Below are 14,214 nucleotides of genomic sequence, written 5' to 3'. Positions count from 1 at the left end.
AGCACTGGCCATTAAGTTGGTGTACAAATTTCCATGTCTGAAGGATGGTACAGGCAGTGCTCACGAATGTTAATCCAACTATACACTATACCAGAAGAAATGTTAATGATTTTGTGTCTGTTATAAATGAGTTGCAGACCTGTTTAAACAAGGCGCAAGCCAACACAAACATGCTAAATCAACATATGGTGTCCTTTTGTGATGTGTTTTTGTATGGGGAATTATTTAAAATTGGTCTCATATAGCACAACTGTTTTTGATAGCTAAAATTAATTTAATCTATTTGATGTAACTGTTAACATCCTACCTCTGGGTTTAATAGGCCTTCAAGGTCTTTCAATGACTGACAATATTGGATCTATTTGCTATTTTTCACACAACACTGTCGGTTACATGTTGGCACTGCTTTCACAACATAAATACTCAGTATACAAAATGTCTGGAAAACCTGTCATTAAAATATTTACAACAGCTCCAAAGCACCACCTGTGCTGTTATGCAAAACATACAAATACATACAAGCCATTAAAGCTCTGAATATTTTTGCAGCCAATCTAATTAATAATTTTTTTATGTCAACATACTGTATGTACTTTTTGAATTCCCTCCCACCTATTCCAGCCTGCTCCTTTAATGCACTTTTCACTTCTGTCCAACAGAGGGTTGTGTAACACCGATGTTCTTCAATGCACGCTGCCTCCAACATTACAGATAAAAGGGAATTTCCCCCTTCGTAGTACACTGTGGTTGAACTAAGAACTCGTATTTTCATTGTTAACTAACTAACATTCAGCCACGCTAACGACACCATTTTAACATTTTAGCTGAAAGTTAATAAGACCGTCCTAACGTTTGGATGTTTGCTTCACTCAGAAGCTGAAATGTTGAGATAAAATACAACAACATCTGCTGTCCTCACACCACAACCCCAAAGAGAAGAGAGCAACCTGATTTCCTCTTTCTACAGTTGACTATAAGGTAAATCTGAAAACATCTCACAGTAAATAGTTCAACTGTTTCACGCAATCAGACACGCTGACAGCAAACAAATAAATACAAAATGTTTGTTTCCACTATTTCTGGCGTCAATCTCCTTTTTATTGCCACCAAAGATTTGAGATTTCTCTAAGATTTGACTTGAAGTAATGTGTGTGAGTTTGGTTTGAGGATACGTTCACGAGCCCTCAGACACGTCAGTTAACGCTGTGGTAAGGTGTGTGAGGGGGCGGCTCGTGCCGTGAGCGTGAGGAAAGCTGCTCTTGCAGAGTCGCGTGGAGGTGTACGGTGTGGTTTTAGGAGGGAGTCCTGTGATGTCAAGTGTTCTTGTGTAGGCTGGTGGGGGGTAGCGGGTGCAGAGCTGTCACATTAGATTGTCTCAGGCAAGGACGACATCCCACAGTGTAGGAGGAGTGTGCGACTGTGACGTGACTTTGTGAGGATCCCGGGTCAGAGGCGGGAATCCAAAGTGTCGGCCTGCGGTGGCGCTGAGTGTGGGAACATGCTTGAGGTGATGATGGCGGTCCTGATATTTGGGGTTTTGTGCTGTATGCAATTGTGACCTTTTGTATTTCAATGATTTGAAAAGGTCAAAAAGCAGTGATAGATCGTTATTTTTAAGGAACTAACCGTAGAAATGAAATTCATGACATTTGAAAAAATGTAAATGTGCACATGCAAACAAGACGCCCGTATGGGATTGTTGGACGTCACTATCAGATTTTGTAACTTGACCGCAAAGATGTGCAGGTCCATCCCGGTCTTGTTGGACGGGTTCAGGTCTGCACCATACTGGGAAAACCATGTATAGAGTCGTTGTCATTATGAAAAAAAGTGGTTCCCAAATCCCAACATAGGGGTTGGGCACCGGCAGAGGGTCACAAAATAGATCTAAGGGGTCCCGAGGTGATTACCAAGATAGAAAAAAGCACTTAATGACAATTTTAAATTCAAAATGAGTGTATATTTTTCATAAAACAATTGTTTCAGTTTCAAAATTTGTACGTTGTCTTTGTTCCAATTTCAATTTCAGATGGTTTTTACATAGTTTGCAAATCACCACAGTCTGTTTTCATTTACATTTTGCACAGCGGCCCATCTTTTTTGGAAACAAGCTTCTCAAAAAGGGAAGATGACCTCTTTCAGTTACACGTAAGTTTAGACAGGACACAGTTACCTCGGCTTGGCTTAGTGCCACAACTGGAAACGGGCACGGCAACCTGGCATCACGCCGGTCCGCTGGAAGGCGGCAGTGTCACGTTTTGCTTCAAATCGGTGTGAAAACACATGGTTAGGATTAGGATTAAAAGAACGTCCTGTTTCTGGTTCAAAAAAGATTTCGTTAATGAAATCCAAGTCACTTTCTCGCGGACCAAAATTGTGGTCTCTGGGTGAGAGTCTGTTGTTTTACATGACCTATGTCACATGATCTGCATCTACTTTTCATACTGAGGTGACGCTGACCGTAACGCTGACACGCTGTCCTCTAGTGGACGGTTCAGTATATTGCACACTTTGGCACAATAACAGGGCAGGGCAGGGCAGCACGCCCACCTGCACCTCTGAAGCTCACTGGTTATATCTTGTTTGTTTGAATCACACAAAAACTGAAGCGTTGTCAATCTTATCAAATTTAGCAAGTAAGCAAATAAGCAAAATGTCTAACTTTTCCTTTATTTAAAACTAAACGGCATAAATCAAACGATGAAAACCAGACCAGATTAAAAGTACATCACGCTTTTAGCCATAATCTGTATGATATTGATAACGATGAAATAAGGCATGAAAATAGTTCTGAGTTCTGAGATAAACAATCTTGTCTTGTAAGAATTCACCAAAATACAGACGAACCAAGAGAAGCACCTTCGTGTTTTCTCGAAGGACCGTCTGATATTTTAAGGTGAAAATGTTGCACAACACATTTGGCAAAGACGGAAAAAATATTTGCTGGGGCCAGCCACAAACATTCCCTGAATATTCCTGTGTTTATACAACCAGAATTGACGGCTGATCAACAGGTCATCGCCGGTGACGTCACATCTCTACACTTCAGATTCAGCCTCCGAGTCCGACCAGACCTGTGACGTCACTCGGACCCGGCCTTCCTTCTCTCGCTCTGAACTTCCAGTGTTCCTGATGTGTTTTTGCTGGGCAGCACGCTGGACTGGCCTGAAAGTGATGCGGGTACTTTTTTTTTAAACACGCTAGTTCCTCCTTCCTGTGTGTGTGTGTGTGTGTGTGTGTGTGTGTGTGTGTGTGTGTGTGTGTGTGTGTGTGTGTGTGTGCACATGTTCACTGTATATGTGGGTATCGCACAAAGTGTACAAGCTGGGAGGGAGAGATCGAAATCTTTACAAAAATGGAACTGTCGAGAGAAAAATGTGGCCGGGACAAACAAGTAGACGTTAGTGTGTATTTAACATCATCTGCCTCCACCACAGCGTGTTGTCAGGGTTGTGTGGCTGCTCGTCAAAAAAAGGAAGTACAGCGATTGACTGACTCAAACAGGTCAAGCCTGTTGTGTAATGAGGCCACATGATCATAAGTTACAATACCGAGCAGAGAAAAGTATGAAAAAGCAATACTTATTGAAAGACTGATACTAAGAGAGTCATAATGGTGTCTTTGGCTAAATTCACCCCTTCTGATCAGTGTCCTTCTAAAAATAACTAATTCAATTTTAGGCCTCAAAAAGCGGTATGTTTAGGGATGTGTCTGGTTTGATTGACAGGCCTTGGGTTGATGGGCGTATGGTGTTCTCCAGTTCTCAGATAGAGTCAGATCTACTGCTTGATCCTCCCCAGTTCATCCAGATATGGTCACTTCAAAAAGACGAGAGCGATGTAGAAAATGCGATGAAAATACAGAAAATCAGTGACCGACAAAATGCAAATTAAATGAATTTATTCTCTAGTTACACGCTTTTAAATGTGCATGTAAAGCTAACTAGCACTGACAAAACATTCACAGCTGAGGTAGCAGTATGAAGTGGTTTCTACATACAACATGTATCATGATATGTATGATTGCAGCAGTTTATAAGCTGTTCAGAAAACTTAAATAAAAATTGAATAGTTTTATAAAGTCGAGAGAAACGAGAGTTTTGTTTGTCCTCACTGGGCAGGAAGCGAGTTCTGGACTCGCAAAATGTCACGTACATCTCATGATGCGCGCTTGGACATCCATCCACACTTAAATATCCAGGGTGAGGAATGTAATGTTGAGCACAATGAACATTTTAAAAAGAAGATGGCCACTTCATGTTTTGTCATAAAATCCTACCACCAGTGAAGAGGGCTGAAAACATTTCATCGTATAACAGAGAAGGCAAAAAGTCAACTCTGTTTTGACCAAATATGAAGTTACTGCTAATTTGTAAGGCACGTATCACAGCAGTGATTATTCCATTAGGAGACATAAAGAGGGAGACTCATTTTACTCACTCGTGTATAAAATGAGATTTGTAAAAACAACGAGGCCACACATTTCTATTATCACACAGATACACACTGTTACTGGTCAAACGTTCGCAGAGAGCTGTGTGGGATTTCCCCGGCTATGAAACATAAGTCAGGTCTTGCATGAGGAGAATTCTCGCAGCACATGAGGCGCAATACCTATAATTAAAATGTGCTGCAGGAAGTTTGCAAATTGTAGGATCAGAGAATGGAAGTAATAACTGTTCTGGATATTTCACAGAGAAAGGTTCAGTGGAGAAGCGAATGTGGCATCATTCATTTGATCCAAAAGAAGATGATTTACGATTGTTCTTTTGGAGTTTGTATACAAACTTGACATGATAAAGTTCCTTTAATTGGAGATAAAGTTGATCTGAATTTAAGGAGCAGGACCACACCTCAAACACTCCCCTTCCGGCCATGTGCCTACAAATACCTGCCTATCCGGCACCTCTGTCTGCTACTGGTGTACGAGCGCTGCTCCAGTTGTTCGCGGCCCACCCAGCCTCCCTCTCGTCCTTCTACTTTTCTATTCCCTCCGTGATTCTTATGAGTATCTTGGGGATCTGTAAGGCCCGAGAGCCGCAGTGGATTCTCAGCTGAGCCTTTCCCCAAACCGCATGTCTTGATCAGCTCCAACGCATACCACCGTACCATAATCGATAAATTATGTTCATACCCAATCGAGGTGGAGGTGGTCCTTGCTTGTTAATGAACTATACAAAAATATATGGTAATATTTGTAGGGAGGATATTGTGTCAGATCATATAAAGCAGATTAAGGTGTCATGGTCCAAATACCTTATTTGAGAAATAAATATTTACAGAGTAAGACAAAAAAATTATGTTTCCATATTAATGAGAAAAAATGAGTTTCACCTATTATGAATACACAAATGCAATGAAACATATGAATACAAATATATGCATATTAATTCGAAAAATGAATATTATCCCAAAAATATGTTAATAAATCAACAAGGAAAGTGAAAAAATACTATTAAAATCTACTGTCGGTGTATTTGACTGTAATTTTGCTGTTAAACAGTGATGATGAAACTATCTGCCTGATGTAGTGACATAACAGCAGCTTCATTCAGGCCAAGTGTGACTGAGTGACGGCGTCAGCAACCATTTTCAGAGAGAGAAGAGTTTGTAAAAGGAAGCAGGGGGGGGGAGGGAGGGCGGGGACAGGGCAGCAGAAGGAGGGGCATTACTGGAAATAGGTGGCTAAACAGGTCTATCGAGTCTTTTCCAGGAGACGGGGAGGAAATGTTGCAGCAAGCAGCGAGGTCAAACTGAACGAGCACAGACTTCACACATGCATTTGTTTGCATTGTGAAAATGTTCTGCCACATGATTGCAGCTCCTTGCAGAAATGTCCTGATGAGTTACTTCATTGTGAGGACATTGTGTCTTCTTTTTATTTACTGATGTCGCAGTTGTTAATGTCATCTCATCTCGCATCGATTCCTCTTCCTTAGTTTCCTCGAAGTCCTCGTTGTCTTCCTTCGGCTTGGTATCGTCGTTAAATCGTCACCTACTGAAGATGGAAGTATTCATTAAGAACTATATGTTGTGCTTGAGCCTTTGGGTTTCTGCTAATGGGTGTCTTCTGGCTGATTTAGCCCTTTTCAGCTAGTTGTTTTGTTTTTTTCTACCTGGAACAACACAGTTTTGGTTCTGCGTCACTTTTCTTGACGAAGTAAGCTGTTAGCTGGTTCAGACAAACGGAGGTAAAAGGAGAATCAAATGGATTTAACATGAAGCAATCCTATAAAAACACAATTAAATGAATGCTAAGCGCCAAGAGTTGAGGCCAATATCACGCCAAAGCATGGAACACACTTGTGAGTCCACTCGGGGATACCGGGTCAGTGTCACTGACAATCGCTGGTTCTGATTTTGAGGGGTACAAAGACAAACACACAACTTTTACCTGAGAGAGCTTTTCTTCAAAGTAACATAAACGAGAGAATGAAATTCTCCGTCCTGATCACGTGGAAAAGTTTGCGAACACACAACACGGAGAAACTGGCTGTTGCAGGTGGAAACTTCTGGAGTCTTTATTGTGTTTTGATATCAGACATTTTTATGACCGGCAGCTTGTACAAAGGTAAAAGATTAAAGATTAAAGATTAAACTGAAGGTTCAATAACAAGCGCGGTCTGCAGATGAGTCGGACCAGTGGCACAAAACCGATTTACCCGAGATTGTTGACTGTATCTGTGCACTGAGGTTAAAACCAGGGTTCACTGTGGTTCCTCACGAGGAGACAGGAAGGAAGCGACATAAAGCATTTCTTCTCCGTCTCCCGATATGAGAGAAAACAAACATCGTACAGTTGTCGTACATCCTGGGTTCCTCGGTAATGACGCATCAGGACACACTGATTGTACAGAACCTGATCCAAATTTATCAAGAAACAAGATTCAAATCTAAATGTTGATTTGTCACCTGATCAGTATTCATCGTCTCATTGTGACGGAAACGTTAAAAGGTACTGATATAAATATCAAATCACATGTTGGATGTTTCTTTTAGACATGCACCTCACATCTATAATACTGTTTATGAGTCAAAGCTGAAAAACAAAAGTATGCTGTGATAACTGCTTTTTATTATCTTTTAATGATGACGGTCTGTCGCGTAAAATCAGAAACCTGCAGTCTAAATGCACATTTTGCAGATTTTATTGGCCATGCCAGCAGCCTAAATATTACGCTTGCAGGATATTAGTACATTGTTATTGTGGGCATGTCAGCTGACATCAGCTGTTTGAAATGTGATGCATGAATGAACAGCTTCAGAGATTAACAGACTTTCTGAACGTATCTTGTTCATTATGTTCGGTTTCACATATGTCAGGACTGCACGTCATTCTAGAGATTACATGGCGGTTAAGTCATAACTGAAAGCGTGAGACAGATTATCATTCACTTCTGGTTGCAAACATGAAAACATTTGACACAAGTCAGACGACTCAATGCATCTGAAGTGACTCGCTTCATGACACCATCGTCTTTATGACACCATCGTCAGAGGAAGTAAACAGGATGTCTCTGGACTATCAGAGCTATCAGCTATCAGTCTGACAATAATTAGCCGCTGGTTACAACAGCTAGTATTTGGAGGTCAGTCCGTGTTTACAGTCTTATCAGCACCTTGACTCTCAGCAGGAGGTGACAGAGCACCAAAGCTAATATAAAGCTAAAACCTTGTCAGACCATAGGAGACGGGTTTCCTGATTGTATGACAGACAACGGTTCCACCTCTTTTGTTCTCCAGATGGACGGTTTGCGTGCGGTTAAAGCCCACAAAACTGTGATTGGTCAAAACCACTCAGCATAAAAACCAGAACACTTCCAGTACAAAAGTCTTTTTCCTGTTGGCTTCAGATTCTGCTTTAAAATGCAGATATCTGTTTATGGAGATGAACACTAAATATGTTGCTGACGGTGATAGACAGCAACATTTGTTGTGTTGTTTGTGTTTACGTTAGCTGCTAATGTTACAGTATATGAGCAGCACTGGTCGCTTCATGATCAACAACCACCTTCTTTACTGTCTTTCGGTCTCTGCAAACATTATTGTCTGGATACTTCTCATATTTTGTTTGAATAGCTGCTTCACGGGGAGAAATTTGTGAAAGGGAACTGAAGGATTTGGAGATTAGACTCGCCTGCAATGCATTCTGGTATATGGAGGAAAAACTCAACTTTCTCTGTCAATATATTAAGCACTGAGGAATTTATTGCTTTAATTGACAAAGTTTACCGTCAACACTGATTGAGGTGAACTTTCTCCTGAAGCTGTTTGCCTCCTTTAATAATGTTTATGCTGTGCTAGGCTAACTGAGTGCTGGGTGTAGCCTCATGTACCTTAAAACAGGGTGAAAAAGCTTAATTACTGTTTAACATAACTCACTTAAAACTACAACATACTAATTGTTTAACTGTCCTGAAATGTTTTTTCCTTTGGGGGAAATCCCTTCCTCACTAGACTTCTTTAACTCTCTGTTAAGTCAAACTATTCCTTTGGAATTTCTTTTGCTAAAATGACCTCTAGACTCATTCATTTGGGTTAAATGTTGATGATGGAACCATTTAAAATACTAAAAAGCACCCATTATATCTATTGCTGGACATATGAAGGTTTCAATCGAGCCACAAAAGTCTTGTTTCACTGCTTGAGCTGCAAACTTTCATTTCTAGAATTTAGATGCTGTTTTGTCTGACTGAGAAGGAAATTAATAATGTTTTAACCCAAAACATGATGAAAATGATCACGAGGACCGTGTAGCTCAAACTGAAAGTGCAAAATCATGTAGCTCAGTCTAGTCACTGCTTTGGTGTCGAGACATGTTTTAGTGGGTAAGACCTGCTCGCCGCCAAAACCTCGTCATCTTCACCAGAGAAAACTGTTTAACACGTCCCGTGGTCACACACACAGACATCTTCAGAAATCCTCTGTAGATTGAGAGTGTACAATCTGAGAAGGTATCGCTAGCTGATTTATAAACTCTCCACATATCTGTCCATAAAGGCTCAATTTATTCATTTGAATATGAGATATTGATCAGGCTATCAGACAATTCACTTAACATAGGACTGAGAATAATTGGGAAATGTACCTTAGTTATTTACCATGGAAATTCTTATTCCTGATTGGCTGCCAGGTGTCACTTTAACTACTCTTAAATCATGTATTCACATTATATTGAAGCACACATCACAGTAGTAGTGTTACATTAACCAATAAATGCAAACAACTCTCCGGTGTTTATGATGTCATAGAGGTTGATAAGTTTAGTTAGTATTCACATATGAGAACTGTGAACATCAATATCCTGATATTGTAATTTGACACAATACGGTGGATGTAAAAGTATATGAACAAATTATAAATGAATTAGTGTTTTGTTGTATGGTCACATGTAATAAGGCACACTGGGATGTTCCGGTTGCACAACTCCTCACCCAATATTTCCCTGTATCCAAACACCTGGTTGGGCTTTATCACTTGCATTAATGTGTACTTGCAATCCCGGGGAAAAATGTATAATGTTTGTAAAAAATATTAATATAAAAACCAAAATGAACGACAAAAGAAGTAGAAATGGTGGACTTTGTTTATTAAGAACTGATCTTGTACAAAAAAAAAAGCAAATCTTACAAAGTAATCATCAAAATATTTACTTTCATATAAAACCAAAAAGCTTCTGGAAGTCATACATGTAAGAAAACCTTTTTAGGCTGAGCAAGCGATCCTTGAGACGCTTTGTATGACCGTCCCGAAGAGCATCAGCTGGATGAACAGAACAATAAAACATAAAATTGACATCTGTATCTACAAAACGTCTGTTAGCAATGCTCTGAGAACTCTGGATAACACATGTGATCGCTGGTATGACACAGTCATTACAAAGGGAAGACACCACCGAATGTGCTTCCTCCCACTTCCTCAATGGAAGTTTCAGTACCTTGCCAGTGCTTGAGGGTTTCAGCACAGTCATTGCTTTCACTCTCAACTATGGCTAACATGTATGTACAGAGTGCACTTAACAGCAAATGCTCTGGTAAAACACTCCAACACGTCATGTAAGAAAACATTACAAATAAATGAACAGTAAACCCATGACAATAACCATCAGAAACATCCAGGTACACCCTTGTTTTTTTTCCAAGATCAAACCTCCCCCTAACAAAACATCTATTATCAGCATGTTGACAGTAAATCCAACTTTTACTGAAAAAACAAAGAAAGTAGTACATTCACTTCTTCAAACATAACTTTGGCTTGGAAGCCACCAGCTTGTTGTTTGATAAGGTCATCGCTACAACTTAAAGCAGGATTCATCCACATGCAGGTCTTAGGCCTCGCCGAAACCGAGCTGGAGAGCACCAGCTGCTGGAAGCCAAATCGACCGATCAACAGTGCAACTGGGCACCTTTTGGGTTCGCCGCAACAAATCAGAGGTTAAAGGTTGCGGGTGGATCTCGTACAGAATCACACTGGACACCAATCATGGAACAAAGCATCGTTGATAGAAACTAAGACAAGGATCTGTAATAGCATGGTCGATTCCTTGTCTCTAATTTGCTGAGAAAGTATATTTGCTTTATAATGTTGAAGAAAAAAAAGGTGCCTTGCCAGTTGGAAGTAAAGACCAATGACCGACCAACCAACCAAGTAACATGTTCAGGTGTAGGAAGAAGTCACAGTGATGTCTTTGGTAAAGAGGGAACAGGTCAGTAATCAACTGTGCTGCCTTGAACCTAACCCTTCGACAGGCGATGGATCCAACTGGCTGCCAATAGTTTAGGTCTTATGCCCACTGATGTAACAACCCAAGCAAAATGGGCCTGCTGAGACTTATTGGGTCAGCGAAGGTGAAGCAAAATTTCTGGCATTTCTCCTCAGAGTTGCTTCCATTTCGATTCTGTCTTGACACCAAAAACGTCCCTCCGTTTACTCGCTGTGCCGGGTTGCTTTGATCCAGTCTGCCAAGGATGAATAGTGGCCGTCCAGGGCCATGCTGTTGTTTGTGTAAGGATTCTGAAGATTTGTAAGAGGCTGGGTGATGCCGCCGCCGCCGCCGCCGTTTTGCCTCATTGGATCCATGTTGGCGCCGTTGCTCACAGGGCGAGGGAGCAGGTTGGTGTAAGTGTTTCCTTGGCTTTCCCTTGGGGACTGCATGAGAGGAGCATGGCTCTCTGGCCCGACTGTGATCTGAGGCTCCTGTTTCAGCTGGAAGCCCGTCTGAGACCCGATCAGACCCTTCAGAAAATCCTCCCCCTCCATTCCCTCAAGGAAAGGGAAAGAGCCCAGTCCCTGCGGCCCCCCTCCACCTCCAGGCACCGATCCGTTGAAGGAGTTCTGGACTGCATTGAGGTTGCTGAAGTTGGGCCACATCGTCTGGAGGCCTTGGTTCTGGTTACCCAGATGGTTCTGGGCCTGAGTCTCAGAGGCGAGCTCCTCCCTTTGATGCTGCTGGTGGAAGAGCAGCTGGGACTCCGGCTGGCTCATTACATGGGTTTGGGTCACTGTATCCAAGCACTGCAGGTCCCGGATGGAGAGCTGAGGGAGGGTGTTGTTCTCACAGCCGGTTTGCGGCTCCACTCTGCGGCAGTCAGCAGATCTGCGGTTCGGCTGCTGCTGCTGCTGCCTGCTGCTATTGGAATGTGGAAGATTGCTCATTGTGACTGTGTCCATCGAGAGCGTTGGGTTGGGATTCCCCCATGAATGGCTGATTTGTAAATTAGGGGCCTGTGATGTCATCATTACGTTCTGAGGGCCTGCTTGGTAGAGCTGGTTGAACACAGTATCCGGCTGCTGCATCGTAGGCGCGGTCTGCCTCAGGTACATATTGTTGGGGTCTGGAAAAAATATTTGGTATTTAGTGTGGGTTTAAATATTGTGTTTGGTTTATCATTGCTATTAGAGGTAAAATAATTACCTTTCCGCATGTGGCTCATGGAGCTCTGCGGCACCGCCTTTGGCCGATTCATAGCCAGACCAGCAAAAGGGCCAACTAAAGAAAGGGCAGAAACCTCAGTTACAATGCATACAGTACATGTGTACTTGCATGGACAAGTGGAGTAGAATCACATCAAATGGGTTGTCCTGTACCACATCTCTTACCTGACAATCCAGAAAGCTTCATCAAGTGCTCTCTTCTGCGCTTTTTCTCGTTGTATCCGTAAGGATCTACAGCAAACAAAATATACAAATATTACCCGAGTCCGACTGGGCCCCAGTTCTTAGGCACAACTACCAGACGCAGAAGAATGGACCAATCACAGAAAGGTGGTCGCCGCTCACCTTTGTCGTCGGGCAGATATCTGAAATCCATCGCTTCACTGACTTCCTGATCGGAGGGTCGGCGCAGCTGCATTTGCACGGTGACCGACTCCGTGATGGAGATGTTGTGGTAGGACGGAGTCTTGAAGACGATGGCCACCTGGCGATGAACGTCCGCCTGGGAAAAAGAGCCTTTGGCCTCCCAGCCGTCGGCGGAGAAGAATCGCACCTCGATGTCGTCTGGGGGAAAGATGGATGATGGGATGACAGGAGGAGAAAAGTGACTCGGCATGCAAAGCGATGGGCACTACGACTATAAAAAGCCAAATGGATTGAAGGATTGAATGAAGAGAAAACAGATGCCAACCGGATGAAAAACATACAACATACAGTAAAATGTGAACGCTCACAGGACAGAGCTCTGGTAGTTTGTACCTTTTTGAACTTTGTCACAGAGTAAGAAGATCTCATCCCCTCCTTTAACACTTCCACTGTTCCTGTTGACCCGACAGATCCTCAGCTCTGCTGTGTTCGGGGCCCCTGATGATACACAGACAGGTTGTAAACATGCAAGTCACTGTGTATGATGATGTCAGAATCGGATTTCATTTCATTTCCTTGTTGACATACGGTGAATAAAAACAGCCTCAGGGTTAGTAGTTGAAAAAAACACACGCAGTTAACAGTTGAAGCCTCAGCAGGTCGAGTCACATGTCACATGCCTGCTGTCAGAAGAGGAAGTGCGCCATGGTAACAGTGTTGTTTGAGGGTTGGTGTGTATACAGAACTTCCCCTTTCTTCATGTGTGTGTGTGTGTGCGTGAGCGTGTGTGTGTGTGTGTGTGTGTGTGTGTGTGTGTGCGTGTGTGTGTGTGTGTGTGTGTGTGTGTGTGTGTGTGCGTGCGTGCGTGCGTGCGTGCGTGTGTGTGTGTGAGCGTGTGTGTGTTTGTGAGGAACAGTGAACTCTTTAAATGGTGTTGAGACAATATCTGCTGGACACGTATTCTGGTCTTGCAACAAATGCAATTTCACAGATGCTGCAGCATGTGTACTGTGTGTACTGTGTTTACTGTGTGTACTGTGTTTACTGTGTGTACTGTGTTTACTATGTGTACTGTGTTTACTGTGTGTACTGTGTTTACTGTATGTACTGTGTGTACTGTGTTTACTGTATGTACTGTGTGTACTGTGTTTACTATGTGTACTGTGTTTACTGTGTGTACTGTGTTTACTGTATGTACTGTGTGTACTGTGTTTACTGTGTGTACTGTGTGTACTGTGTGCACTGTATGTACTGTGTGTACTGTGTGTACTCTATGTACTCGATGTACTGTATGTGCAAACAGCTGCTTGCATAATGTCTCACTTCTTGCACAGCATTTTTAATTATTACTTAGATAAAGGAATGAAATGACATTAGTACCAGATATGTGCATATTTACTGGATGTTTCATGCATGTGTGTGTACTGTGTTACTGTGTCCCTGGTGGGACACGCCTGACCTCAACAGCTTGTGTTCCCGTAACTACACGGTGATTACTTAATGCTCTAATCTCTTGTAATTGCCTAAAAGGCCGTCGGCCACTCACGGTTGTCGTAGATGGGGTTGGTGACGATGGGGTTGAGGGCTCGGGTGTAGTGGCCCATCTCGTCCTGCAGGAACACCTGGATGCACAGACGCACCACGTTCAGGTCGTACTCCTCCGTCTGCAGCAGCTGCTCCCGGGGCACTGATGACACACACACACACACACACACACAGATGTACATCAGTGTCACGGCTGGATGGGAGCAAACAATGATTTCTGATAAAGGCATTATTACTGATAATAAAGCAAACAGTCAGTCGTCTAAACAAAGGATCACTTACAGCACACAACTGACAATCTCACATCATCTGGAGGAAATGTTGTTGCTCTAAAGGACCAGTTTAAGTATTATCAGCAAATCTACTCCTT

The 14,214-nt window shown here is 42.5% G+C and overlaps 1 protein-coding gene across 1 annotated transcript; it reads right to left on the bottom strand.

The window, feature by feature from the left end:
• Positions 1-9,571: 9,571 nt before the first annotated feature.
• Positions 9,572-13,986, bottom strand: LOC138213588 (proto-oncogene c-Rel-like; the record flags this gene model as incomplete). The annotated part of the gene is given in 6 exon segments (XM_069174812.1): positions 9,572-11,833; positions 11,914-11,988; positions 12,099-12,164; positions 12,279-12,497; positions 12,693-12,797; positions 13,846-13,986. Coding segments are annotated over 6 exon segments (1,514 nt in total), but the record flags the coding sequence as incomplete, so codon positions are not given.
• Between the last annotated feature and the right edge of the window lie 228 nt (positions 13,987-14,214).

This window comes from Embiotoca jacksoni, unplaced genomic scaffold, assembly GCF_022577435.1.
Source record: "Embiotoca jacksoni isolate LCO1_2020_lvr unplaced genomic scaffold, fEmbJac1.0.p SCAF_61, whole genome shotgun sequence".
Taxonomy (NCBI): Eukaryota; Metazoa; Chordata; class Actinopteri; family Embiotocidae; genus Embiotoca; species Embiotoca jacksoni.
This window is presented reverse-complemented; position numbering and strand designations above follow the sequence as displayed.